Genomic DNA, 25907 nt, shown 5'->3' with positions numbered 1-25907 from the left:
TGTTTTTATCTCAGCATTACCTTATTTTGGTAATTTGATTGCTTTTGAATTATTACGGAATTTACCAACAAGAACCATAGAAAAAGACAATATAAGACTTCCAAACCTGTTCTCTGTCTATCAGGTCAATTATCTTTAGACTATAGATTTCATCCTTAGACAACATGTATGCTTGGGCCACCTTCAAAGCATCTTCTAATGAAGATGGGACATCTTGCTTGAGAATGTACCTGACCACCCTCTGAAACAGAGACAGTATTGACATTTCTTTGTGATGAAAATTTCAAGAGAATTCAGAAATCATCTATTCATTAAGACTAAATATTCATTAAAATAATCCAGTAAAATAACAAGCTGTGTGAAAAATTAAATTTCAGACTGTAGATCATGTTAAAATTATGACAGCCTGTACAATTTGCTTCCCCAATTTTACAGAGGCATCAAAGACATAATAATTGAATTGATGGAGTCAGGCTGTAGTGCAGTGGGTTAAGCGCAGGTGGCGCAAAGTGCAAGGACCGACCTAAGGATCCCGGTTCGAGCCCCAGCTCCCCATCTGCAGGGGTGTTACTTCACAGGCAGTGAAGCTGGTCTGCAGGTGTCTATCTTTCTTTCCCCATTTCTGTCTTCCTCTCCTTTCTCCATTTCTCTCTGTCCTATCCAACAATGACGACGTCAATAACAACTACAATAATAATAACTACAAGGACAAAAGGGAATAAATAAAGATTTAAAAAATAATTGTATTGATATATATTTCATGTGTACAATATGATGATCTAATATACTCCTTTGGCTTAATTAAGGTGGTCTTTATACTCTACTATGCAATTAAATATCTTATTAACATTCTATCTAATGAAGGAAATTAATAGAGAACATAGCTCAATTAACCTTTAAGATCATGAAATCGCACTGAAATTCCCATGTTGCATGAAATAAAAATTACTGGGGGTCAGGTGGTAGCGCAACAGGTTAAGCACACATGGCGCAGAGCGCTAGGACCGGTTTAAGGATGCTGGTTTGAGCCCCCAGCTCCCTACCTGCAGGGGGGGTTGCTTCACAGGTGCAACAGAAGCAGATCTGCAGGTGTCTATCTTTCTCTCCCATTCTCTGTCTTCCCCTCCTCTCTTCATTTCTCTCTGTCCTATCCAACAACAACAACATCAATAACAACCACAATAAAAACAATGGTAACAAAAGGGAAAGTAAGTAAATAAAAAAATAAAGAAGGACTATAATGCATCTTGTGACTAAAAGGATGGGTCTGACAATAACTATGCTTAGTGAGGAGGTCAAGGAGGTCAAGGACAACTACAGAATGGTTTCAATCATAACTGGAACATAGAGAATTGAAACAAATGAATTTTAAAAAAATCTACAAATAGAAATATAGCGAGCCCATATCTCTGATCTTGGGAGATCTATAATGGTTATGGTTACAGGGGCGTAGGGCACAGAAGTTTGGTGGTGGAAGTGGTGTCAGATTATACCCCTATTATCTTATAATCTTGTAAATCACTAATAAAAATATTTAAAAACTAAAAATTCTGATGCTGCCTTAGAAATGGAGCCATGGGGGTATAACACTATTATACCTACCATGATTTCCTTGTTTAAGAGATTTACCTCCCTTATTCCATAGCCTCGTAAAAGTTTTTTCATCTCCATTAACTTGTAACTTTCCTGTAATAATTTGACTCTGAAACAAAAACGTATTGATATTAACATGGATATATGCATATGAATATACTTTATGACATACTCAGATATACAGAAGGATATGAAGACACAAGTGCATGGCAACTCACATCATAAGCATTATCTAACATAAAAAAGGGTTGTTTCAGGGAGTCAGGTGATAGCACAGCAGGTTAAGCGCAGGTGGCGCAAAGCACAAGGACCCGTGTAAGGATCCTGATTCAAGCCCCGGCTCCCCACCTGCAGGGAGCTTCACAGGTGGTAAAACAGGTCTTCAGGTGTCTGTCCTTCTCTCCCCATCTCTGTCTTCCCCTCCTCTCTCCATTTCTCTCTGTCCTATCCAACAATGACGACATCAATAATAACAATAACGACAACAACAATAAAACAACAAGGACAACAAAAGGGAATAGATTATTTTTTTAAAAACGGTTGTTTCAGAAGATTGTACTCTTACTTGGGGTGGTCCATTTCTAAGTGCTGCTTCACCAGCTGCTCCACAGCTGCACTCCAAGGAACCACTGCTGCATACATGATCTTCAGTACAGCATCAAATATGAGCTACAAAGATACGTCCACACTGGTAATATATCACTGTCAAATTTATAGCCCATGTAATTTAATAGCACTACCTATTGTACAGCAGGAGTCTGACATGCAACATACAGTAGCTTGAGGTTTTTTCATCTTTTGACTGCAGAAGGACATAGTTGTTCCAGTTTTCAGACATAAAGTATGACTATCATTTAGAAAAATTCAAAAAGGTTTTTCTCTGCTTAAAGTTAAGTCAGATAGCTCTATTATCTTCTACAGTCTCTAAGTTTGAAAATATTTTTCATGAGTTTATTCAAATCTTACCTTGGTGACAAATAACAGAATGAAATAAAAATAAAGTACAGCATATTAGAAGTTTCTCTATACTTGTAAAGCTATAAGCAAGCTGGAAGTATAACCATCTAATTATTTCTGATGGTTTTTCTATAGGTAGAAATGAAAAAAAAAGTTTGATTTTTATCTACATAGTTAAAGAAAGGATGGTGGAAGGTTTATTTTCTTTATATTCATTTTTCATATTATACAAATTATCCTTTACAATTAAGTGTTTTGTGATCAAAAATGTTTTAAAATGCAAAGCTCAAGAGGTGTCTAAAAAGAAAATGTCTCTATTTACTTACATCTGTGTCAGATAAACAGCCTATGATGGCCATGGCTTTTGCTTCCCATGCAGTTTCAAAGAGTGATGTAGACTTGGAGCTACATCTCTTTAATAAATCCTAAAAGAGGATAAACACTTATATTTAAAACTCTCAATAAAAAAAGTAAATGTACACACACTCACAAAGGTGATGTGTAAAAAAAACAATTTCTATTTGACCATGACTATTAAACAATGGCCCAAAAATGCAGAATTAAATTTGGTCTTATGTTTCAGATGGCGTAAAAGATTTAAAGGGAAGTAATCTTGAAGAATCTACAATAATCTAAAATTGAGGGCTGAGGTGGTGATACACCGGGTTAAGTGCACACATCATATTAGCAAAGATCTGGGTTCAAGTCCCTGGTAACTTACCTGCAGAGAGAAAACTTCACAAGTAGTGAAACAGTGCTTCAGTTGTCACTCTCCCTCTCCCCTCTCAATTTCTCTCTGTCTTATCTAATACAAAAGGAGGAGAAGACGACAAAGGGAAAAATGGAAGGAAAGAAGGGAGGGAGAGAGGGAGAGGGAGACAGGGAAAGAGGAATAAAGAAATAAAAGGTAAAAATGGCCACTGGGAGCAGTGGATTTGTCGTGTAGGCACTGAACCCTAGCAATAACCCTGGTAGCAACAAAAAATATATAAATAAAATATATACCTGCAACTAATGAAAGTGTACAAATTACAACTACTCCCATCTACTGAGTCTGTGCCTCTTATACCACAATAAATAAACTATGTGGACAAAAGCGAAGATGCTGCAGTAAATATATATACATAAAGTCAAAATGGAAATATCTTAAATAAGCACAATTTTTATAGAAATTGAAATATATAGCAAAGCTCAAGGACCGGCGTAAGGATCCCAGTTCAAGACCCCGGCTCCCCACCTGCAGGGGAAGTAGCTTCACAGGCGGTGAAGCAGGTCTACAGGTATCTGTCTTTCTCTCCCCCCTCTGTCTTCTTCTCTCAATTTCTCTCTGTCCTATCCAACAACGATGACATCAACAACAATAACTACAACAACAACAAAAAAAGGGCAACAAAAGGGAAAATAAATAATAATAAAGAAAAAGAAAAAAAAAGAAAAGAATTTTAAAAAGAAATTAAAATATTTTTTATTTATTATTTTTTATTAAATGAAATTTATATTATTTTTATTGGACAGAGACACCTAGAAATCAAGAGGGAAGAGGGTGGTAGAGAGGGAGAGAAACAGAGAGACACCAGAAGCCCTGCTTCACCACTAATAAAGCTTTCCCCCCTGCAGGTGAGGACCAGGGGCTCAAACCTGGGTCCTTGCACATTGTACTACATACATTCAACCATGTGCGCCACCACGGGCCCCTATTTATTTTTTTATATATTTTTTATTTATTCCCTTTTGTTGCCCTTGTTATTTTATTGTTGTTGTTATTGATGTCGTTGTTGGATAGGACAGAGAGAAATGGAGAGAGGAGGGGAAGACAGAGAAGGAGAGAAAGATAGACACCTGCAGACCTGCTTCACCGCCTGTGAAGCGACTCCCCTGCTGGTGGGGACCCTTGCGCTTTGCGCCGTGTGAGCTAAACCTGCTGCGCTATCACCCAGCTCCCAAAATATATATATTTTAAAGCCAGTTATACTACTAGTTGTGGTTTTTTTTTTTGGTTATTGCTGGGGCTCGATGTCTGCAAGACAAATTCACCACTCCCAAAGGCCATTTTTCCTTTTTATTTTTCTTTTCTTTGATAGGATAGAAATTGAGAAGGGAGTGGGGAGGGAGAGCAGAAGGGCAGAGACACCTGCAGTACTTGCTTCACCCTTGTGAAGCTTCCCCACTGCCGGGGGGGGGGGGGGGGGAGGGGGGGGGTTGGCTTGAATCTGGGTCCTTGAGCACTGTATCGAGGGCCTAGGTGTGTCAGGGCCCAGCTCCCTTTACTCATTTCCTAGATTTTTTTTTTTTTAATCTTCCCTTTTGTTGCCCTTGTTGTCTTTTTTATTGTTGTTGTAGTTGATGTCGTCGTTGTTGGATAGGACAGAGAGAAATGGAGAGAGGAGGGGAAGACAGAGAGGGGGAGAGAAAGACAGACACCTGCAGACCTGCTTCACCGCCTGTGAAGCGACTCCCCTGCAGGTGGGGAGCCGGGGGCTCGATCCGGAATCCTCATGCCGGGCCTTGTGCTTAGCGCCACCTGCACTTAACCCCCTGCGCTACCGCCCGGCTCCCCATTTCCTAGATTTTTCAACTGTAGGTGTCTTTCCTTCTCTCTCCTCTATCTCCCTTCCTCTCCCCTTCTTTTGTTATCCAGTATAAATAATGTTAAAAAATATAAAGATAATAAAGTAAACTGTATCTCTCAGGTTCTAAACTGCATTTTAATCAGTACAATACACTATATAATTTCTAATGGTAAACATGGCATTACTAAAAGAGTTTAACATTCAATATAATGAAATGCTACAGATTCAAGAGGAGGAAAAAAAACAGACTTGATTTAAAGAACAATTTACCTCTATGTAGAGTAGGAGAAGTTCTTCTTCTTGCAAGTCATGTTCCCTCATATAAACTCTCACAAACTTTTCTAAGACAGAAGGAATGAGTGCTGGAGCCAAGACTTTATCAAACATTCGGAACACAATGGTGGTTGCATTCTCCTGGATGCCAAAAGGAAGATGGGCTAAATGCAAGCTTCAGTCATATTGACTATGATTAAAAACAACAGTAATTCAGGGCAACTTAGACCTTTACCTTCTCAAAATCAGAAAGGGCCAATTTGCAGTTGTATTTCCTATGCAATGTGATCAATTCTCGCAAGTTATTTACCAAAATCTTTAATTGACATACTTCTTCTGTGTTTTGGTAATTCTTCTAAAAAAATGTTAACATTGTTAAAGATATAAAATAACAAGAAATATACAAAAATTAGCAGATCACAACCTAACAGACATTGAATTTTATTTTTTAAATGAATTAAGAAAAACACTATTAGTGTAAGATCTTTTCAGAACCCCAATGTACTTAGGTCCACAGACGTCATTTAGACAATCCTCAATGTCTATATAGATCACGATCAGATATAAAACTAGAATATTTTCTAAACTGGAGGTGGCAAGGTTGGCAGTGTGCACCTGGTTGAATGCACATATTATACTGCACAAGGACCAGGCTTCAAGTCCCCAGTGCCATATATATATTAATGGGGCAGCAAAGTAGCTCACTTGGATAGTGTGTGGCTTTCCCATGTGTATGACCAAGATTTGAGTCCAGGCCCTACCACACTAAAATAATTTTCAGTGTCGTGGTTCCTTTCATTTCCTCTCTGCCTCTCTGTATCAATCTATTTAAACACACACACACACACACACACACACACACACACACACGGATCTTCCTTTTTTTCTTTCTTTCTTTCTTTCTCTCCTTCCTTCTTTCTTTTTTTTTTTTTTTACCAGAGCACTGTTCAGCTCTGGCTTATGATGGTGTGGGGGAGATTGAACCAGGGACTTTGGAGCCTCAGGCATGCGAGTCTCTTTGCATAGCCATTATACTATGTACCTTCCACACTCTTTTTTTCTTTAACATAGTGAATGCTTTCTTATTTTTATTTATTTATTTATTTATTCCCTTTTGTTGCCCTTGTTGTTTTATTGTTGTAGTTATTATTGTTGTTGTCATTGTTGGATAGGACAGAGAGAAATGGAGAGAGGAGGGGAAGACAGGAGGAGAGAAAGATAGACATCTGCAGACCTGCTTCACCGCCTGCGAAGCGACTCCCCTGCAGGTGGGGAGCCGGGGTTCAAACCGGGATCCTTATGCCGGTCCTTGTGCTTTGCACCACCTGTGCTTAACCCGCCTCACTACAGCCCGACTCCCATGCTTTCTTATTTTTAGGCACTTGATATGTTCTTTTTTTTCAAAATAAACTTAAAAATTTAGAAGTGGGGAGTCGGGTGGTAGGTAGCACAGCGAGATAAGCGCACATGGTACAAAGTGCAAGGACCAGCGTTAAGGATTTCCAGCCTCTGACTCCCCACCTGCAGGGGAGTTGCTTTACAGGCAGTGAAGCAGGTCTGAAGTTGTCTTTCTCTCCCCGTCTTCCCCTCATCTCTCCATTTCTCCCCGTCCTATCTGACAACGACGACATCAATAACAACAATAATAACCACAACAATAAAACAACAAGGGCAACAAAAGAGTAAATAAATAAATATTTTTAAAAAATTGGAAGTGGAGGGACCCAGAGGTAGTGCAATGGTTGGTGCCCAAGGACCTGCAGAGAGGAGCTTCACAAGCTGTGAAACAATGCTGCAGGTGTCTTTCTGTTGCTCTTCTTCTCTATCCCCTCTTTCACATTCAATTTCTCTGTCTCTATGCAAAAATAAAGGTATCTGAAAACATTAAAAAAATTAAAATAATGCAAAAGTGGCTCTTCGAAGAAGTATTAACATGTAACTTGAGGCCAGAGGAGCACCATACTCAATTATTAACATCACCTTTGCTAGAACTTAGTAGTGCTCTGGTATCTAGTCTCTCTCTATCTCAAAATAAATAAATATTTCTAAAAAACAATATAGAAGTTAAGTAGTTAACTAACCTCAAATAATGTCAAATACAACATTAATATTTCTGACTTCTGTTCTCCCAAGAACTGCTTTTTTTTTTTTTTTGCCTTTCTTTCAGAGTCAGATGGTACCAGGTTGTTTGCATTTCTGTACTTCAAACTGCCTTTGAGAACTAAACCTGGTGCACTAGTAAGTTTTGTTCTTTTAAAGCACTATGAAACACTGCTGGTGCAGAAATCCCATTTAAACTACCAAGGAGTGTGCTGACATATATTTTTTTCTTTTATTGGGAGGTTAATGGTTTATAATACAGTTGTTGGCACATAGTACATTTCCCAACTCATCAAGATAGATGTTTGCAAAACACTCTCACCATAGCTTTGGTCCTATTGGTTCCATAAACAAAAACAACATATTGAAATAGGTTGAAGTGGTAACAAAAATAACAGGAAGGCAAAAACAAACTTTCCCTTTTGTAGAATTTTTAAGTAGGCAATAAAAGAAAATAAAATTTAAGAAGCAGATCAGTTTCTGGATATTTTCCTCTAAGTACATGTTGGCAAATATATCAATATTCATTAAAAGCTTCACAACTAGAAATCTATTTCCATATCATACCAAGGAAATCCAATGACAAGAGGATGTCATTCCCAACTCATCTGGCTTTGCTGCTGTGAAAAACACCTCCGCCAACTGAAGTCCATTTTCTGGCCAGTTTGCCTTCAAAAATATGTTGAAAGTCATGAAAAATAATGTTTTGTGCCAATGGGATTTTTTTTTTTAATATTTTTTCAAAGGTAAATTGACTGGTATACCTTATCAGTTAATTCAAGGTTCCTGGCTGTTTGCTCCAACCATTTTGCAAGAATTTTCTGAAACAGATAATATCGTTTTAAAATAAAATACTGGGAAATAGCATATTGGTTATGCAAAAGACTTCCACACCTTAAGTTTCACAGTCCCAGATTCAGTCCTTAGCACTACCATATACCAGAGCTGAAAGTGTTCACAAACATGTTAAAATAAACAAATCACTCAGCAGATAATCACTGAAATAATTTAAAACCTCCTTGATAAATTCTCAAAACAGATTTGACAATGAACCTATTGGCATTAACATGACTTAATCTTGAAAAATAAAAAATTGGGAGTCGGGCTGTAGTGCAGCGGGCTAAGTGCAGGTGGTGCAAAGCACAAGGGCCGGCATAAGGATCCCGGTTCCAACCCCGGCTTCCCACCTGCAGGGGAGTCGCTTCACAGGCGACTCTCCTCCTCTCTGTCTTCCCCTCCCTCTCTCCATTTCTCTCTGTGCTATCCAACAACGACAACAACAATAATAACTACAACAATAAAACAACAAGGGCAACAAAAGGGAATAAATAAAATAAATATTAAAAAAATTTTTAAAAGAAAAAATAAAATTGAATCATTAAGAGTGGAAAATTTGAAGACAATTTACCTGTCCTTCCGGTATAATTCTTCGCACAAATGGGATCACATCATTTTTAAGCCATGGGCAAAGCTTTTGCAATGAGACTGGTGTAGAAATGGAATTGAGCAAGTTTTCAAGCATTTTCACATCAAATCTGCTTTCAAAGCTTGCCTAAATTATATACAGAGTGAGAAATTAAGATTTATCCAATACCTTTAAATTGACAACCTTCCCAAAGGGAAAAATCTATTAGAAAGTCATTTCACAAAACACTTTACTCATCTAACAGTGAACCCTAAAGGTGAATCTACTCTATACAAATGAAATGGGCATCAAAAGTGCCAGAAAATCTCAGGTGCACAAGAGCAGATGAAGAGGAAGCAGAACTGGCAGAAATAACATTCTCAAAAAAACCTTAGCTTGAGATGATAGTACAAACTCTAAAAAGCAAGACTATTCAATAAGCCAGCTTATCGCTGGGACTCAATGCCTGCACTACGAATCCACAGATACTACTTTGTGTGCTTAATACTACTTACCAACACTCTGAATTTTCAGAGCAGCAATTTGAAAAGCCATGCTATACCAAAATGTGAACTGTAGTAGGAACAGCCTCTCCTACAATATTACATGAGAAGTCTGTTACCTAAACACTTAATAAAACGTTGACCTTTGAGCTCAGTTTAGGAGCAAATAACTTTTTTAATCATTTTATTTGGGGATTAGTAGTTTACAGTACAGTTGTTAACACAAATAAAAATTTTTATCTCACCATGATATGTGTCTACAAAACACTCTCACCCCTAACTTAAGTCCTTTTCCATCATCATGCGCCAAGATCCCAAAGTCCTCCACAACCCCTGCCAGCCTTCTCCTTGCCCTCTTCCCCAGAGTCCTTTGCTTTGGTGGAATACACCAAATTCACCCAGGTTTTATTTATTTTGTGTTTCCCCTTTCTGTTCATAAGTTCCACTTATGAGTAAGAAATCTGCTATTCATCCTTCTCTTTTATATATATTTTTTTATTTTTTAAATTTAATTTTTGCTTCCAGGGTTATCGCTGGGATTCGATGCCTACACTACGAATCCACTGCTCCTGGAGGCTGTTTTTTCCCCTTTTGTTGCCCTTGTTGTTTATCGTTGTTGTTACTGTTGTTATTGATGTCTTTGTTGTTGAGTAGGACAGAAAGAAATCGAGAGAGGAAGGGAAGACAGAGGGAGAGAGAAAGATAGACACCTGCACACCTGCTTCACCACTTGTGAAGCGACAACCCCTGCAGGTGGGGAGCTGGAGGCTCCAACTGGGATCTTTCTGCCGATCCTTGTGCTTCACGCCATGTGCGCCTAACCTGCTGCACCACCGCCCAGCCCCCCACATCCTCCTCTTTTTGGTTTATCTCGTTTAGCAGGATTCCTTCAAGAGGAGCAAATAACTCTTAGTGATGAGACAAAATGCACCCTTACTGTACTCTTAAAGTATTTCCTCTAATTTTATATCATCTGAAGATAATTTTTCTCTAGGGTAGGTTAATTTTGATCAGATAACCTTAAACCATCCCATTAATATGCTACCTAGTTAGTGTCCAATGCTGATTCAATCACCTATTATAGGTGGTATAGAGCCATTAAGAAAGTAATGCAGAATGTCCTACCCGCTGTCTAAGCCAGAGGTATTGTGCACAAATAAGGTTTCCTTCTCTTAACTGTAAAAAAATATCCTTAAGATCATCTTCATTATTCAAAAATTCAATCCAAGAACCACCACTGTGGAATCAAAAATGGAGAAAGTTAGTAGTTAAACATTATTCATCATTAAGGTTTTACAAGTTGCTATCATACATTTTTCATACATTGCTATCATACATTCTAACTAACTACTGTTCTCAAAAAGTTAAAATGTTCCAAAGATTTTGTTACTGCTGTTGCTATCTCCAGGATCTCTCTACCTAGCGACTGAGAGACAAAATGATAAAACAAGCAGCAGCATTAGTACTACAGATGGGCCCTATTTGCCAACAGAGGGAAAATAATAGATATTCATTAACAAGTTATGCTTTTAAATCTCTCAAAGGAGGGAAGACCACCTTATATAGCACCCAAAATCAACAAACTTAAAATGTTACTAATAGGTTGAGTTAAAACAATGAAGTAAATGCATGACGAATTTTAAAGTTAATACTTTTTTTTTTTTTTTTAACCAGAGCACTGCTCAGCTCTGACTTATGGTGATGTGGGGGATTGAACCTGTGACTTGAGGGAGCCTCAGGCATGAGTCTGTTTGCATAATCATTATGCTATCTACCCCTGCCCTAAAGTTAATACTTTATGTACTCAACAATTTTCATTTTAAGAATGCTTCGGATTTACGAAATTAAATAAAATAACTTGAGCAATGAGATCAACTAAATGGAATTAGAATCTACAGACAGATTTAAATATATTACTTTTTAAAGATATGATAACATTTCAATCAGCAATGAAAAAGGGAATCATTTGGTAATGGTATTGGGACAACTGTCTAGCCAGATTTCATTCGGTTTTTCTTTATAAATGAATGTCTTACTTTTAATGTAATTATATTTTCTAAGTATAAATAATGACATTCTGGGTGTACAGGTTAGTATACCAAGTAGGATCATTTTCTAGAAGTGAAATTGCTAAGGTGAAAGGTATATGCATTAATTTACCATTCAAAGGCATAGGGTTGAGGGAGTCAGGCAGTAGCACAGCAGGTTAAGCACAGGTGGTGCAAAGCGCAAGGATAGGCATAAGGATCCCAGTTCGAGCCCCCAGCTCCCCACCTGCAGGGGAGTTGCTTTACAAGCAGTGAAGCAGGTGTCTATCTTTCTCTCCTCCTCTCTGTCTTGCTCTCCTCTCTCCATTTCTCTCGGTCCTATCCACCAACAATGACAACAATAATTACAACAATAAAACAACAAGGGCAACAAAAGAGAATAAATAAATATTTTAAAAAACAAACATAGGGCTGAAAAGATAGTTCACCAGCTAGAGACCATATCTTGTCATGTGTGTGGTCCAGTTCAAGAGCTGGTACCTCATGGAAAGTGCTGCAGCACCAGAGGAAAGTTAGGTGTTGTGGTCACTCTGTATATCTGAATGAAAAAGTGGTCTGAACTAATGTAACAGTGTCTGTGCAAGACATTGGCTACATACACATACATGTACACAATATTAGTTTACATAGACAGTACAGAAAGTGTCTAAAGTTTAGCAGGAAAAATAATTTTTTCAATCACTCAAACCACCAGAAATACAAACTCAATGATGGTAATATTCCATCTTCTATGACATTAAAATTGAAACCACATATTCATGTGTATGTGTGTATACACACATACACACACACATATATATATACACATTATAATATATATACAATATATAATTTATTTTTTTAATGAGAAATAGCAGCCGGGGGGTAGTCCAGTGAATTAAGCATTGGCCCCTCAAGCATGAAGTCCTAAATTTAATCCATAGCATCATATGTCAAAGTGATGCTCTAGTTCTCTTTCACTCCCCTCAAATAAATAAATCTTTTAAAAAATGAGAAGTATATATACCTGAATTTTTCAGGTCCAAATGCACCGTAAAATGTAGTCAACTTTGCATGAGCCTTTAGTACCTAAAATTAAATAAATAACAATAACCTGAAGGTGTGAATATTATTATTGAAATAAAAACAATCTTATGGTATGGTGCCAGAGCTTGAATACCAAAATAATTAAGAACTGTTTCAGGACTTGATTTGAAGTACCACACAAAATCTTTATTTCAATTAATTTATTTGACCTCATAACAAACTCTGTTAAGTCCTAATCTTACTCCATTTTGCAGATGAAGAACAAGTATTACAACAACTTGTTCTTTGTGGGGTAGAAGGGATATAGATGGGCTTCCCTTGAATTGAAAAACAATAAATTGTAAAAGTACATTCACTCCTCACACTGAGCAAAAGTTGAATGCAATTACCTCTTTTAAGCCATCAGAGTAGACAGGTACAGATTTATCTTCTTTCTTCAAAAGCTAAATGAACAGTAAGAAATATGGTTAGAATATTTACTATGTTTTCCATACAGGAATGGTCTGTGAGTCAAGGGAAAAATTATCATTAGATGTGGTTACCTTGTACACTGAGATGAATAGTAACCGATAAGGAAATTTAAAAATATAAGGCACTTTATTGAACTAGCTCACAGTCTTTGCCCACCTGCTATGCCTGTTTATTTCAAAATAATTTTATTTGTTATTAATAGTTTGTTATTAATAGTTTAATTTTTTATTTTTATTGCTTGTTTTTAAATTATTTATTAATTATTGGTTAGAGACAGAGAGAAATCCTTAGAGAAGGAGGAGACAGAGAGGGAAAAAGAGAGGTTAGCATCATTTGGCCAGTCAACTAGGCTTGATATATTTAACTCTCTTTAATAGGAAAGTATTTCATTTTTTGTTTTTATGAGAAACAGAGGGGGACTGGGTGGTGGTGCACTTGGTTGAGCGCACATGTTACAGTGCGCAAGGACCAAGGTTCGAGTCCCTGGTCCCCATCTGCAGGGGGAAAGTTTCACGAGTGGTGAGGCAGTGCTATAGGTGTCTCTCCCTCTCTATAACCCCCCTCCCCTCTCAATTTCTGGCTATCTATCAAATAAAAAAAGATAAAAAATAATAAAAAGAAGAAGAAACAGGGAAAGAGAGGGAGGGAGAGGGAGAGGGAGAGAGAAACCAGAGCACTGCCCAGCTCTGGTTTATGGTGGTACAGGTAATGAAACTGGGACTATGGAGTCCCAGGTTTGAGAGTCTTTTTGTATAATCATTATCCTACCTACCATGTCCAATAATCTCTTTATTTTGACTTTGCTAGGGCTTCACCACGCCAGGCTGTTTTCAGATATAAACAGAGTAAGACAGAGAGGGGAGGAGGGGAAAGATACCACAGCACAAAGGCTCCCTGCAGTAAAGTGGGTACAGTTTTAACCTGGGTGATACACAGGGCAAAGCAGGCACTTCCCCAGGTGAGCTATTTGGCAGCTCAAGAATTCACTTTTTTTTCTTCTTCAAATCATCTTATTGAGGGAGATAATGGTTTATGGTACAGTTATTGAAAATTATTTTATTAATTATCACCATGCTCCCTTCCTTTTTAGAGTGAAAAACAAATATGGGGAGAGAGACAGAAGAGAACTGACACCTGCAGCACTATTCCTTCCACCTCTTCTGAAGCTGCTTTTCCGCAGGTGGGAAGGAGGGACTTGAACCTGGGTCCTTGGGCATGGTAATACATGTGTTCTACTGCATGCGCCACTACCCAGCCCCCCAATCATTCATTTCTAAAAAGTGATTTATTTTTAAAGATTTTTTTAAATTATCTTTTTACTTTTATTTGTTAGACAGAGACAGCCAGAAATCAAGAGGGAAGGGTGGGATAGAGAGACAGAGGGAGTCGGGCGGTAGCATAGCAGGTTAAGCGCAGGTGGTGCAAAGTGCAAAGACAGGCATAAGGATCCCGGTTTGAGCCCCTGGCTCCCCACCTGCAGGGGAGTCACTTCACAAGCAGTGAAGCAGGTCTGCAGGTGTCTTTCTCTCCCCCTTTGTCTTCCCATCCTCTCTCCATTTCTGTCATATTCAACAACAAATACAATAATAAAACAACAAGGGCAACAAGAGAATAAATATTTTTTAAAAAGAGAGACAGACACCTGCAGCACTGCTTCACCACTTTTCCATAAGACAAGCTAACATGTACAAATGTTACAAAAACTTACCCTGGTTTTGGCATAATTTAGCATTTCCTGGGTTGTTTCATAGGTTATCCATTGAGCTTCCAAGCAGTAATTCACCACAAATTCATCATCCTATTTCACAAATATCAGACAGAGTAAGGAACCTAGTGTTGATCAGCCCACCTAAGCAGTCTAGTACACAACAGGGAAAACATACCTGGATTTTATGTAAATTTTCCTTAGCTTCATCCACAAGTTTTTGCCATTCAATCTGCTCACTGGTGTCCTCAGAACTCAAAGCTAATTTCTCCAATATATTGTTTGACTTTACCTTGTAAACAAGCTGCAATGTAAACATTACCACATCAAGCACTGTATAGCAAAACCATGCCTATGGGTGGTGGTTCCTTAGGCTGCATGCGATAAAACTTTTATGAAAGTTAAATTATCCTGTAGTCCAAGAATAAGTATGAAGGAAGCTAACACACTTATAATCCAGGCTATGCAAATGGACTTCATGCCTGATGCTCTTCAGAGGTTCAAGCCAGCCTCAGATTCAATCCCCAGCTACACCATAAACCAGACATGCTCTGGTAAAATTAATTAATAAATAGAAAAATTAAATAAATAAGAGGCACTCAACAAAAAAATTCTTAAAAAATAAAGATAAGTATTAAGAGTTATGAAAGCAACCAGGCAGTGGTACACTAGGTTCAAGCCAGGTTCAAGCCCCAGCCCTATCTGGAAAGGGCAAGCTTAGCAAGTAGTTAAGCAGTGCTCATCTTTCCCCTACCCTCTCCACCTCCCCCTCCTCTCTCAATTTCTCTGTCCTATCAAATATAATAAAAATAAAATAAATTTTAAAAAGAATTATGGGAACCAATTCCATTGAATTTGTTTTATTACTGTTGTCACTGGGCTTCGTTGCTCCAGGCTCTTTGTCAGATAAAAAGCAGTGTATGTGGGGGGAAGCATCAAAGTACTGGAACTTCTACTGAGGTGGAAGCCAGGCTGGAACCTGACTGCTCACATGGCAAAGTCGTGCACTGTCATCTGAGCTTCTCAAGGCACCATTTCTAGCGAATTCTCACCAAATGTCTCAAGGATGCTAAAACCTCTAAGTGAATCATTCTCATTTAAATCTCATGAAAACCTAAGTAATACTGTATACCTAATACTAATATCCCCATTCTACAATGGAAAAAAATCTAAGAGGGTTTATAGTGTGTCTGAAAGCATACCACTCAAAATGGGTGAACTCTCAAGCACGGGGTCCTGGGTTCAGCCCCCATCATTACATATGCCAGCTTGATGTTTTAGTTTTCTCTCACTTATAAATGAATAGATAAATATCTTTTAAATTTTATTGATTTTTCTAAGTTTTTTATTATCTTTAGAGGCAACCAGAAACTGACAGGGTATTTTGAGATAGAGAGGGAGAGAGAAAGAGACACTTAGACACCTGCTTAACCACTAGCAAAGCTTTTCCTCTGCAGGTGGGGATGGTGTGGGGGGTGCGGGGGACGACTTGAACCTGGGTCCTTGCACACTGTAACATGAGCGTTCAACCAGGTGCGCCGCCACCTGACCCCTGAATAGATAAATCTTAAAAAAGGAAAAACAAAAAGTGATGACAGCGCTGAGGAAATGTCTCAGAAACTGTAGAGTACAAGCCTTACTTGCAAGGCTATCAGAATTCAATAACCAACACGTGAGTGCATTTGCGTGAACAGTGCTGTGATGTCTCTTCTCTCTGTCACACCCTCTTTCTTTTCTCCAATAAAGAAAGAAAAAACTGGTCCAGGGATGTCACTCAGTAGTGGTAGCATGTATACACCAAGCACTAGATTCATTATTGGGCACCACATTAAAAAAAATAAAATAAAAAGACAAGTGAATTGTGCGGTGGCACAATGGATAAAGTACTGGGCTCTAAAGCATGAGGCTCTAAGGTACAATTCCACACACTGCATGTACCAGAGTGCTGTTCTAATTCTCTTTCTCTACCATCACTCTCTTTCTAATAAATACATATTTTTTAAAAAATAAGAAGACAAAAACAGGTAAAATCATGAGTGGTGAAGCACTGCTCTGGTATCTCTCCTCCTCTCTCTCCTCTTTCATCTCTTAAATTTTTTTTTTCCAGTGGGATCAAGGAGGTAGTTTAGAAATAGAGTGCATCTGTGAGATACTATATTTATTTTCTCTTGGGCACTTCATTTAAGAAAGGGGGGGAGGTGGCTGTGCGGTAGTGCAGTGGGTTAAGCGCACATGGCACAAAGTGCAAGGACCAACATAAGGATCCCGGTTCAAGCCCCCGGCTCCCCACCTGAGGAGGGGGGTTCACTTCACAAGTGGTGAAGCAGATCTGCAGGTGTCTCTTTTCTTGACTTCTCTCTGTCCTATCCAACAACAATGACAACAATGGCAACAATAACATTAACAACAACAACAAGGGCAACAAAATGAAAAAAATGGATTCCAGGAGCAGTGGATTCATCATAGTGCAGGCACCAAGCCCCAGCAATATAATCCTGGAGGCAAAAAAAAAAAAAAAATTCATTAAAACAGAAGCAAACAATTTGTTTCTAAGACTTTTTGAGAACAATGATGATTATTGTTGGGAGAATGAGGGCACAGAAATTTGGTGGTATACCCTGTAATCTTATAGTCTTGGAAACCACTATTAAAAAGTTTTTAAATGGCTTAAAATTTTTTACTACTGAAAGAGAAAGAGAGTGCGAAAGAGAGAGAGAGATCCAGAACCTGGCACATGCAGCGACCAGTACATGCACATTCATACTTGCATCCTTTGTTTTATTTTCCTGGGTCCCTCCATTGGTCTTAACTATAGGCCTGTAAACTTAATTTTTTCCTATCTTATTTATTTACTTTTTCCCTATATAAACTCTAAGTTCCAATTATGTTCTAGCAGTCTCTCTCCAGAGTCTAGCACGTGAAGAAATGCCTATTTGTGGACTAGGAGGTGGCACAGAGAATAAAGAGTTGGACTCTCGGGACTCGGGCAGTAGCTAGGCAGGTTAAGCGTACATGGTGCCAAGCACAAGGACCGGCTTAAGAATCCCAGTTTGAACCCCCAGCTCCCCACCTGCAGGGAAGTCGCTTCACAAGTGGTGAAGCAGGCCTGCAGGTGTCTGTCTTTCTCTCTGCCTCTCTGTCTTCCCCTCCTCTCTCCATTTCTCTCTGTCCTATCCAACAATGACGACAACAACAATAACTTTACAACAATAAAACAACAAGGGCAACAAAAGGGAATAAGTAAATAAATAAATAGAGTTGGAATCTCAAGTGTGAGGTCCTGAGTTCGATTCCCCAGCAGAACATGTACCAGAGTGATGTCTGATTCTTTCTCTCTCTCTCTCCTCCTATCCCTTTTATTAATAAATAAAATACTGAAAAAATAAATATAAAAAAAATTTTTTTAGGGCTGGATCAGCGCTAGGCGCTCCGTGAGGGCAGCCTTGAAAGGCACAGACCCCCCCATGGCCCGTCATGTCCTAGGAGGAAAACCCCACAGTAAAAAAAAAAAAAAAAATTTAAAGAATGGACCTGGGAGCTTTGACACCTCAGGCATGAAAATATTTTTTTTAAAAAAGCCTATTCAATGAACGAATGAACAAATGAATGAACAATGGAATGATTACCTCAACATCTAGTCCAAAGTTAATGGCAAAGCTCTCAGCTTCAGCAAACCTGTGTTTATGAAGTAACCGACTCAATCTGTCAAAATGAAAAAGAAATTTCATTTCAGTACAATCTGTATTTTACAGGAGATTTAAGAGTAAGGCTTAAGAGAAAATGAGAAGTTACCTATTTTCTGGTAAAGCTTCTGTAAGACATCTAAGTACTAAAACAGAGACTGAGTCTTCAGATGATCTGGAAAAAGTTTTCACTATAAGCATATTTGTCACTTAATTAAATCTTAACTTAGCTGCTAATTAACAATCCATTTGATAAAAGAAAATATAACCTACTTTGGATCATTTTTGCAAATTCCTTCCAGAAGATATATGGTATCCTATGACAACAACAAAAAAAATGTATAAAACTGAAATAAGAAATTAATTCATTTCATATTTCCTAGAGTAACAACTAGTCTAGGCAGGAATCTCAGCAGATTTTAAAAACACTAAGAAAAAAGCATTGGGGGTTGGGAAGATATTCTCATGGTCTTATAACCACAGAAATCACTAATTACGAGGTGGGAAAATGCGCCTTTAATTATGGAGAAATCTGACAGAACTGTCATAACCCAGTGATCAGTATCGGGACAAATGAACTTGGATCCTTTAATATGATATAGTTAGAACAGTTTTTTTTTTTTTTCTACACACTCTTCCTATCAAAAAGCCTAGGATGGAAACTAGTCATATTGCTGAAATAACAGATAAATAAATCCTGGGAGTCGGGTGGTAGCACAGAGGGCTAACTGCACATGACGCGAAGCGTAAGGACGGAGTAAGGATCCCAATTGAGTCCCCGGCTCCCCGCCTGCAGGGGAGTCGCTTCACAAGCAGTGAGGCAGGTCTGTGGGTGTCTGTCTTCTCCTCCTCTCTCCATTTCTCTCTGTCTTATCCAATAACAACAACATCAATAACTACAACAATAAAAGAACAAGGGCAACAAAAGGGAATACATATTTAAAAAAAAAAAAAAAAGAGTAGTAACAGGTAAATCCAAACAGAGAACTTTCTTTTTTTTTTTTGATAGGAGAGGGGATACAGAGGGAAAGAGACAGATTTCTCCTCCCTGCAGATTGGGAATGCTCTAGGTCCTTACTCATTATGACATATGTGTTCAACAACTGGCCCCAAATACAGATTATTTCTTTCTTCTTTTTTTTTTCTCAGCTCTGGTGGTGGGGATTGAACCTGGGACTTCATAGCCTCAGGCATGAAAGAAAATCTTTTTGTAGATCTATTGTCTTATCTCCCCACTTAACAGAAGAACTTTCTATAACACAACAATCTAGGATTCTTCAAAACTGTCAGTGTTTAAGGACACAAAAGGCAGAAGGTTTGATCTCTGGTATAGCAGAGTATAGAATGGTGCTCTAATCTATCTCATAATGTAAACAAATAAATAAATTTAAAAAAAAAATAGAACTATTCTAGGTTAAAATAAACTACCATATAATCATGACAACTAAATTCAATAGTTTGGATTGGATACTGGGTCAAAAAAAGAATTTTAAAGAAATTGCTACAATGAATTGATAAAATTTGAATCAAGATTGTATACTTCACAGTAGTGTTGTATTGCTCTTGAATTTTCTCATTTTGATAAGTGTGTGGAAGAATGCCCTCACCCTTGGGCAGTATGGGCTGACAGGTTTAGGTATAATAGGTCATAATGTCAGAAAGTCATTTCCACATAACTTGGAAAAACAGAATGTATGTTTACATGTATATAAAGTTAGATGAAACAAAGGTAGTAATATTGTTTAAAATATATTTATTTTCCCTTTTGTTGCCCTTGTTATTTTTTATTGCTGTTGTAATTATTACTGTTGTTGTTATTGATGTTGTCATTGTTGGATAGGACAGAGAGAAATGGAGAGAGGAGGGGAAGACAGAGAGGAGGAGAGAAAGATAGACACCTGTAGACCTGCTTCACCGCCTGTGAAGCGACTCCCCTGCAGGTGGGGAGCCGGGGGCTCAAACCAGGATCCTTATGCAAGGAATACAAAATATTTGTTCACTAATAAAGATAACAAGTAGAAATAAAGTAGTAAACCTGCCTCCAACGTATCCATATTTGTTACAATGGAATAAGAAAATTGAATGAACAGATGACTACTTAATTTGACTAATTTCTTTCCTTCCTTCCTTCCTTCTTTCTTTCGCCTGCAGGGTTCTTGCTGGGGCTCAGTGCCTGCACTATGAGTCCACTGCTCCTGGAGGCCATTTTTTCCAATTTTATTCAATAGGAAAGAGAGAAACTGAGAGGCATGGGGAAGATAGAGAGGGAGACAGACACCTGCAGACGTGGTTCACCACTTGTGAAGCGACCTCCCCTGCAGGTGGGAAGCCAGGACTCAAATTGGGATCCTTGCTCCGGTCCTTGCACTTAGTACTATGTGTGCTTAACACAGAATGCCACCAACCAGCAACCTTTCTTTCTTTTTTCTTTTTTTTTTTTTTTTAAGACTTATTTTGATGAGAGAGAAAAACCAGAGCTTTACTCAGTTCTGGCAAATTGTGGTGCTGGGAGTAAAGCCTGGGTCCTCTGAATTCCAAAGCCTATGTCCTATCATTGAGTAATATCCTTAGCTCCTATTCTGTTTTCTCATGAAGACTGGCTATGGATAAGTGTAGCTGAGGACCTCTGATAACAAACAGTTATAAGCCTGGTATCTACCCAGATATCCCAGTAGGTTCCACAAACTTATTTAGTCATTCATGTTTTCTAAATTATAAAGTAATTCAAAATATACATCAACTTACTGTGCTAATTCCTGTTTGCACCAGAGAAGAAACACTAGATAATTCCAAAGAATATAGTATTTCCATTGTAGGTAATGAATAAACCACAAAGTTTTTCATCTAAGAAAAATAGTATAGCATTTAATTTAGTAGGTCAAAAAGCACAAGATAGCACTTCACAGTCACTGTAATTTGTTATTGTATCATTTAACTATCCCATAAAATATTATTATAATTCACTTTTCAGATCTATACAATGAAAATCCACATACCTGAGGCCCATGCTAAAAATTGTGCTTATGATGATTGTCAATTTCTCAGGACCAGAACTACATAAGAATCACTTTATAAACATTTGTGAACATTTTAATTCCTAAAACGCTGTTTAAAATCTAACATGGAAGCATCCAACAGCACAGCTATATACAAGATACTGGATACTGTACAGCAAACCATAACAAAGGGACTTTTCAAAGTTAACCCAATTAACAAATAATGTGATGATAATATTAACTATCGATTGTCTTTTTGAACCCTAAGACAGCAGGAACCTCACATCTTCACTATAGAGCCCCTACTTCCCCCAGTCCTGGAACCCTTGGATAGGGCCCACTTTCCCGTATGCATCTCCCAATCCAAACCAAATAATATTGCATCCACCGATCACAACCTAACCAAAGCAACGATTGCCACCTCAACATGCTTCACCTCAGACTGTATCCAGAGACTTCACGTGTGGAATGACAACCCTTCAGCTTCATTACTCGGGTGAGACCTTTCCTTTTATAGTACTCTAATTTCATCTCAGGTAGTTCACTTTCTAACAAAGTCCCATAACCTAGATATACACCAGTTTCTGTGAGAGAGAGCTTATGTGCACACGTATCCATAAACTACTGCAAAATATATACCTGAAAGCAGAAGTACACTAGAGTTTGCAGTGAGTACCTCCCTAACACTTCCTCTCCACTATTCCAAGCTTGGGATCCATGATTGCTCAACAAATTGTTTGGCTTCATATGTTAACTCTCTTTTCAATCACCAGGTTCCAGATGCCACCAGGATGCTGGCTAGGCTTCCCTGGATTGAAGACCCCACCAATGTGTCCTGGAGCTCAGCTTCCCCAGAGACACACCTTACTAGGGAAAGAGAGAGGCAGACTGGGAGTATGGACCGACCAGTCAACGCCCATGTTCAGCGGGGAAGCAATTACAGAAGCCAGACCTTCTACCTTCTGCAACCCTCAACGACCCTGGGTCCATGCTCCCAGAGGGCTAGAGAATGGGAAAGCTATCATGGGAGGGGGTGGGTTATGGGGATTGGGTGGTGGGAATTGTGTGGAGTTGTACCCCTCCTACCTTATGTTTTTGTTCATTAATCCTTTCTTAAATAAAAAATTAAAAATAAAATAAAATAAAATAAAATCTAACATGGGATTTATATCCTTTTTTTACTAGGGAAAAAAAGACCTGTAGGGTTATTTCTGATCTATCAAATGACTGTGAATGATGAGTTAATATACTATAAGAACTATTTTACTTTTGTATGATATTTCTTTTGCTTTTACTATTGAGATATAATTAACATGTAAACTATATTAGGTTCAATGTAGTTAATGCTATTTGCAGCATATAATATGGTCAAACATGAGATAAAATACCTTTTTATTAGCAGTTACTGTCAGAGCTACTAATTTGAGATTCGTAATTCCTTTCCTAAAAAAGAAAAGAAGGTATAAGTGAACCAAGTAAGCTTAGCCAAGGGACAGAAGTAAATTAAGTCATGGAATATTGTTCTACAAAGTTAAAATTGATGCATGTTTTTATGGACCAGACTCACACATTTTCTAGCACAATCACTTGGGGGTTCATATCATCTATTTGTTCTCAATAAATTGGCCAACAATAAAATGGTCCTCACCCTGAAAGTTGTCTCAGTGTTATTTAGCATGCAAAACATAATAAATGGTCTGAACAGAAGAACCAGGCAAGAATCTGGATTCTAACAGCAGGGAGATCATTGCTAGGCTCAAATCATACCATGTAACTAATGAAGGTGAATCTGCTTCCGTGGTAAGAAGAAAATCTTCCACATGTAGACAGGACCAGTTCCATAGAAGAGTCAAAGTGTAAAATTCCCATAAACTCAGCACATTCTGCAAAAGAGATATTTCATAAACACATTTGCCATTTCTTTCTTTTCTGGTAGAGACAATGAGAAAGATGGAAAGAGGGAGAGGGATACCTGCAGCACTACATCACTTGTGAAGCTCCGCCCACCTCACAGGTGGAACCCCGGGTTTGAACGTAAGTCCTAGCACATGGTAAAATGTGTGCACTACCAGGTGCTCAACTGCTAACATATTCCCCTTTTATAATATTTATAATATTTATAATATTTATAATATTCCCATATTCTCTTTCTTCTTTAATATTTTACTTATTTATGTATTGTATAGAGACAGAAACTAAAGTGGGAGGAGAGATAAAAAGGGAAAGAGACAAAAAGAAACCTACAGCACTGCTTCAGTGCTGAGAAGATTCTCCAAGCAGGTATGGACCATGGGCTTGAACTTGGGTCCTTATGCATGGTAACATGTACACTCAACCAAATGTGCCACAATCTAACCTTAAACACATTTTCTTTTCTTTTCTTTTTTTGCCTCCAGGGTTATCGCTGGGGCTTGGTGCCTGCACTATGAATCCACTGCTCCTGGAGGTTACTTTTCCCCATTTTTGTTGCCCTTGTTGTTGTCACTATTGCTATTGTTGTGATTGCTTTTCTCGTTGTTGGACAGGACAGAGAGAAATAGAGAGAGGAGGGGAAGACAGAGACAGGGAGAGAAAGATAAGACACCTGTAGACCTGCTTCACTGCTTGTGAAGCAACCCCTCTGCAGGTGGGGAACCAGGGGTTCGAACTGGGATCCTTGAGCCAGTCCTTGTGCTTCATACTATGTGTGTTTAACCCTGTGCACTCCCACCGGCCCCTAACACATTTTCTCAATTAAAAATGTGCATGTAGAGATATTTTTTGAAATTTATCTTAAAATAAAGTGTGACACACAATATAATCATCTAGAGGCAGGGGAGTTAGCATAATGGGTATGCAAAGAGACTCTCATGACTGAGGCTTCAAAGTCCCAGGTTCAAATCCCCTGCATCACCATAAAGCAGAGCTGAGCAATGCTCTGTTAAAATGAAATTAAAATAAAATAAACAAGATAGAAATCTAAACCACATAAAATCCTTGTCTTTGTAAATTCAACAGCATTTTAAATGTTAAACATAATAGCAAGTGATTGAAGGATAAATGTCAAAAACATACATCAGTATCAAGAATAAAAAGTAGATTGTCTATCAGCTGGAACTTCTTTGCACCTACAAAAGAGAAAGCAAAGTATGAAAAGATTACATTTCAGCATTACACCTCATCATCTAAATAGCAAACAAAGTTAGGGAAAGGTAAAACTACATGTAAACAAAAGCTTCATTTGTCTGTTTTCCTATTTTTATCTTTCGTTCATATTTTTAATATTTAGGAGAATAGTAAAAAGCAAAACTTCTTTAAATGAACAAGAGCAACTACTGGGACTAGGAGGCAGTGTGCCTGGTAGAGTGAACACATCACCATGCACAAGGACCCAGGTTCAAGCTCCCAGTCCCCAACTGCTACACAAGGGATAAAGTGGGGCTATAGATATTTTTCTTTCTCTGCCTTCCTACCTCCCTTTCTCATCTCAAATTATCTCTGTCCTAACAAAGAAAAAAAAAAAGCAACTTTTAAAGAAGAGCCATGTATGTGGACAATTATCAAATTAATGTGGGTTGTTTCAAGAGTGAAATGGTGAAATGGCCAAAATGGCATACCTGAGATATTAAAACTCACCAAAACCAAAAGTGGCTTCACTAATTCATTTTACCTTTAATAATCTCAGAGTCAATAACATTTTTAACTGTCATTTCTTTCTTGGAAGAATCTGGTTCCCATTTTGAAAGAGCACAATTACCAGTTCCCTGTAGAAGTAAAAAGGTTACATCAAACCAAAAGTAGCTGTTAGACATGAACCCTCTGCAAAGTAGAAACATGTAAGTTGTATGAATAACATGTAAATTACAAAATACACTTATATAGTCAAGTTCAAATAATTTTTTCTAAAACCAAACAAAAAAATTAGTAAGAGAAGAGAGCAAAAGAACAAAGCAGAGAATCACTATTGTTGCACAAAACAAGAAGGAACTAAATGCAATTCATTTTCAGCAAAGAAGAGAAACTCAGGTTTATTCTCACTAGCAGGCCTAAAGAGAGCTCATTTTCCAGAGTTCTAGGTCCAAAACAAAGGAAAGGCTAAGGAGACAGCATAATGAAGACTTTCATGCTTCAACCTCCAAGCTCCCAGGTTCAATCTCCAGCACCATCATAAGCCAGAGTTGAGTAGTACTTTGGTGTTTATTTGTGTTTTTCTCTCTGTATCTCTTTCATTAAAATAAAATGTCCAAAATAATTAAAAGACAGAGGTAGATGATATAATGATGAGGCTCCAAAGTCCCAGGTTCAATCTCCCACACCACCATAAACCAGAACTGATTAATGCTCTGGTAGGAAATATATATACTAGTAATATTTACTATTAATAATTTAATAGTGATATGTTGCTATTATTATTATTAACAAGGAAGATAAATTTTAGGTAGAAATAAAAGTGATTGTTTTTTTTGTTTGTTTGTTTTTTTAACCAGAGCACTGTTCAGCTCTGGCTTATGGTAGTGTAGGGGATTGAACCTGGGACTTTGGAGCCTCAGGCATGAGAGTCTGTTTGCATAACCATTATGCTATCTACCCTTCAAAAG

The 25907-nt window shown here is 38.0% G+C and overlaps 1 protein-coding gene across 3 annotated transcripts in view; it reads right to left on the bottom strand.

Annotated features, from left to right (window-relative positions):
- Positions 1–25907, bottom strand: part of KNTC1 (kinetochore associated 1) — a 105922-nt gene that overhangs the window by 63512 nt on the left and 16503 nt on the right. For 2 of the 3 annotated variants that reach the window (XM_060193178.1, XM_060193180.1), the window contains 22 exons: positions 24980–25073; positions 24385–24437; positions 23098–23213; positions 22719–22773; positions 21080–21178; positions 18608–18651; positions 18444–18509; positions 18278–18353; positions 14830–14955; positions 14655–14744; positions 12865–12918; positions 12456–12517; positions 10527–10638; positions 8902–9045; positions 8258–8314; positions 8061–8162; positions 5629–5748; positions 5391–5534; positions 2877–2975; positions 2159–2262; positions 1603–1702; positions 107–241 (listed from right to left, as the gene is read on the bottom strand). In XM_060193178.1, coding sequence (XP_060049161.1) covers positions 107–241; positions 1603–1702; positions 2159–2262; positions 2877–2975; positions 5391–5534; positions 5629–5748; positions 8061–8162; positions 8258–8314; positions 8902–9045; positions 10527–10638; positions 12456–12517; positions 12865–12918; positions 14655–14744; positions 14830–14955; positions 18278–18353; positions 18444–18509; positions 18608–18651; positions 21080–21178; positions 22719–22773; positions 23098–23213; positions 24385–24437; positions 24980–25073 — 2052 coding nt within the window. The remainder of the gene's footprint in view (positions 1–106; positions 242–1602; positions 1703–2158; positions 2263–2876; positions 2976–5390; positions 5535–5628; positions 5749–8060; positions 8163–8257; positions 8315–8901; positions 9046–10526; positions 10639–12455; positions 12518–12864; positions 12919–14654; positions 14745–14829; positions 14956–18277; positions 18354–18443; positions 18510–18607; positions 18652–21079; positions 21179–22718; positions 22774–23097; positions 23214–24384; positions 24438–24979; positions 25074–25907) is intronic. The other variant, XM_060193179.1, reaches the window with a different exon arrangement.

The sequence above is a fragment of the Erinaceus europaeus genome, chromosome 6, assembly GCF_950295315.1.
Source record: "Erinaceus europaeus chromosome 6, mEriEur2.1, whole genome shotgun sequence".
Classification (NCBI taxonomy): Eukaryota; Metazoa; Chordata; class Mammalia; order Eulipotyphla; family Erinaceidae; genus Erinaceus; species Erinaceus europaeus.
Note: the sequence above shows the minus strand (reverse complement) of the source record. Positions and strands in the feature narration are given on the sequence as shown.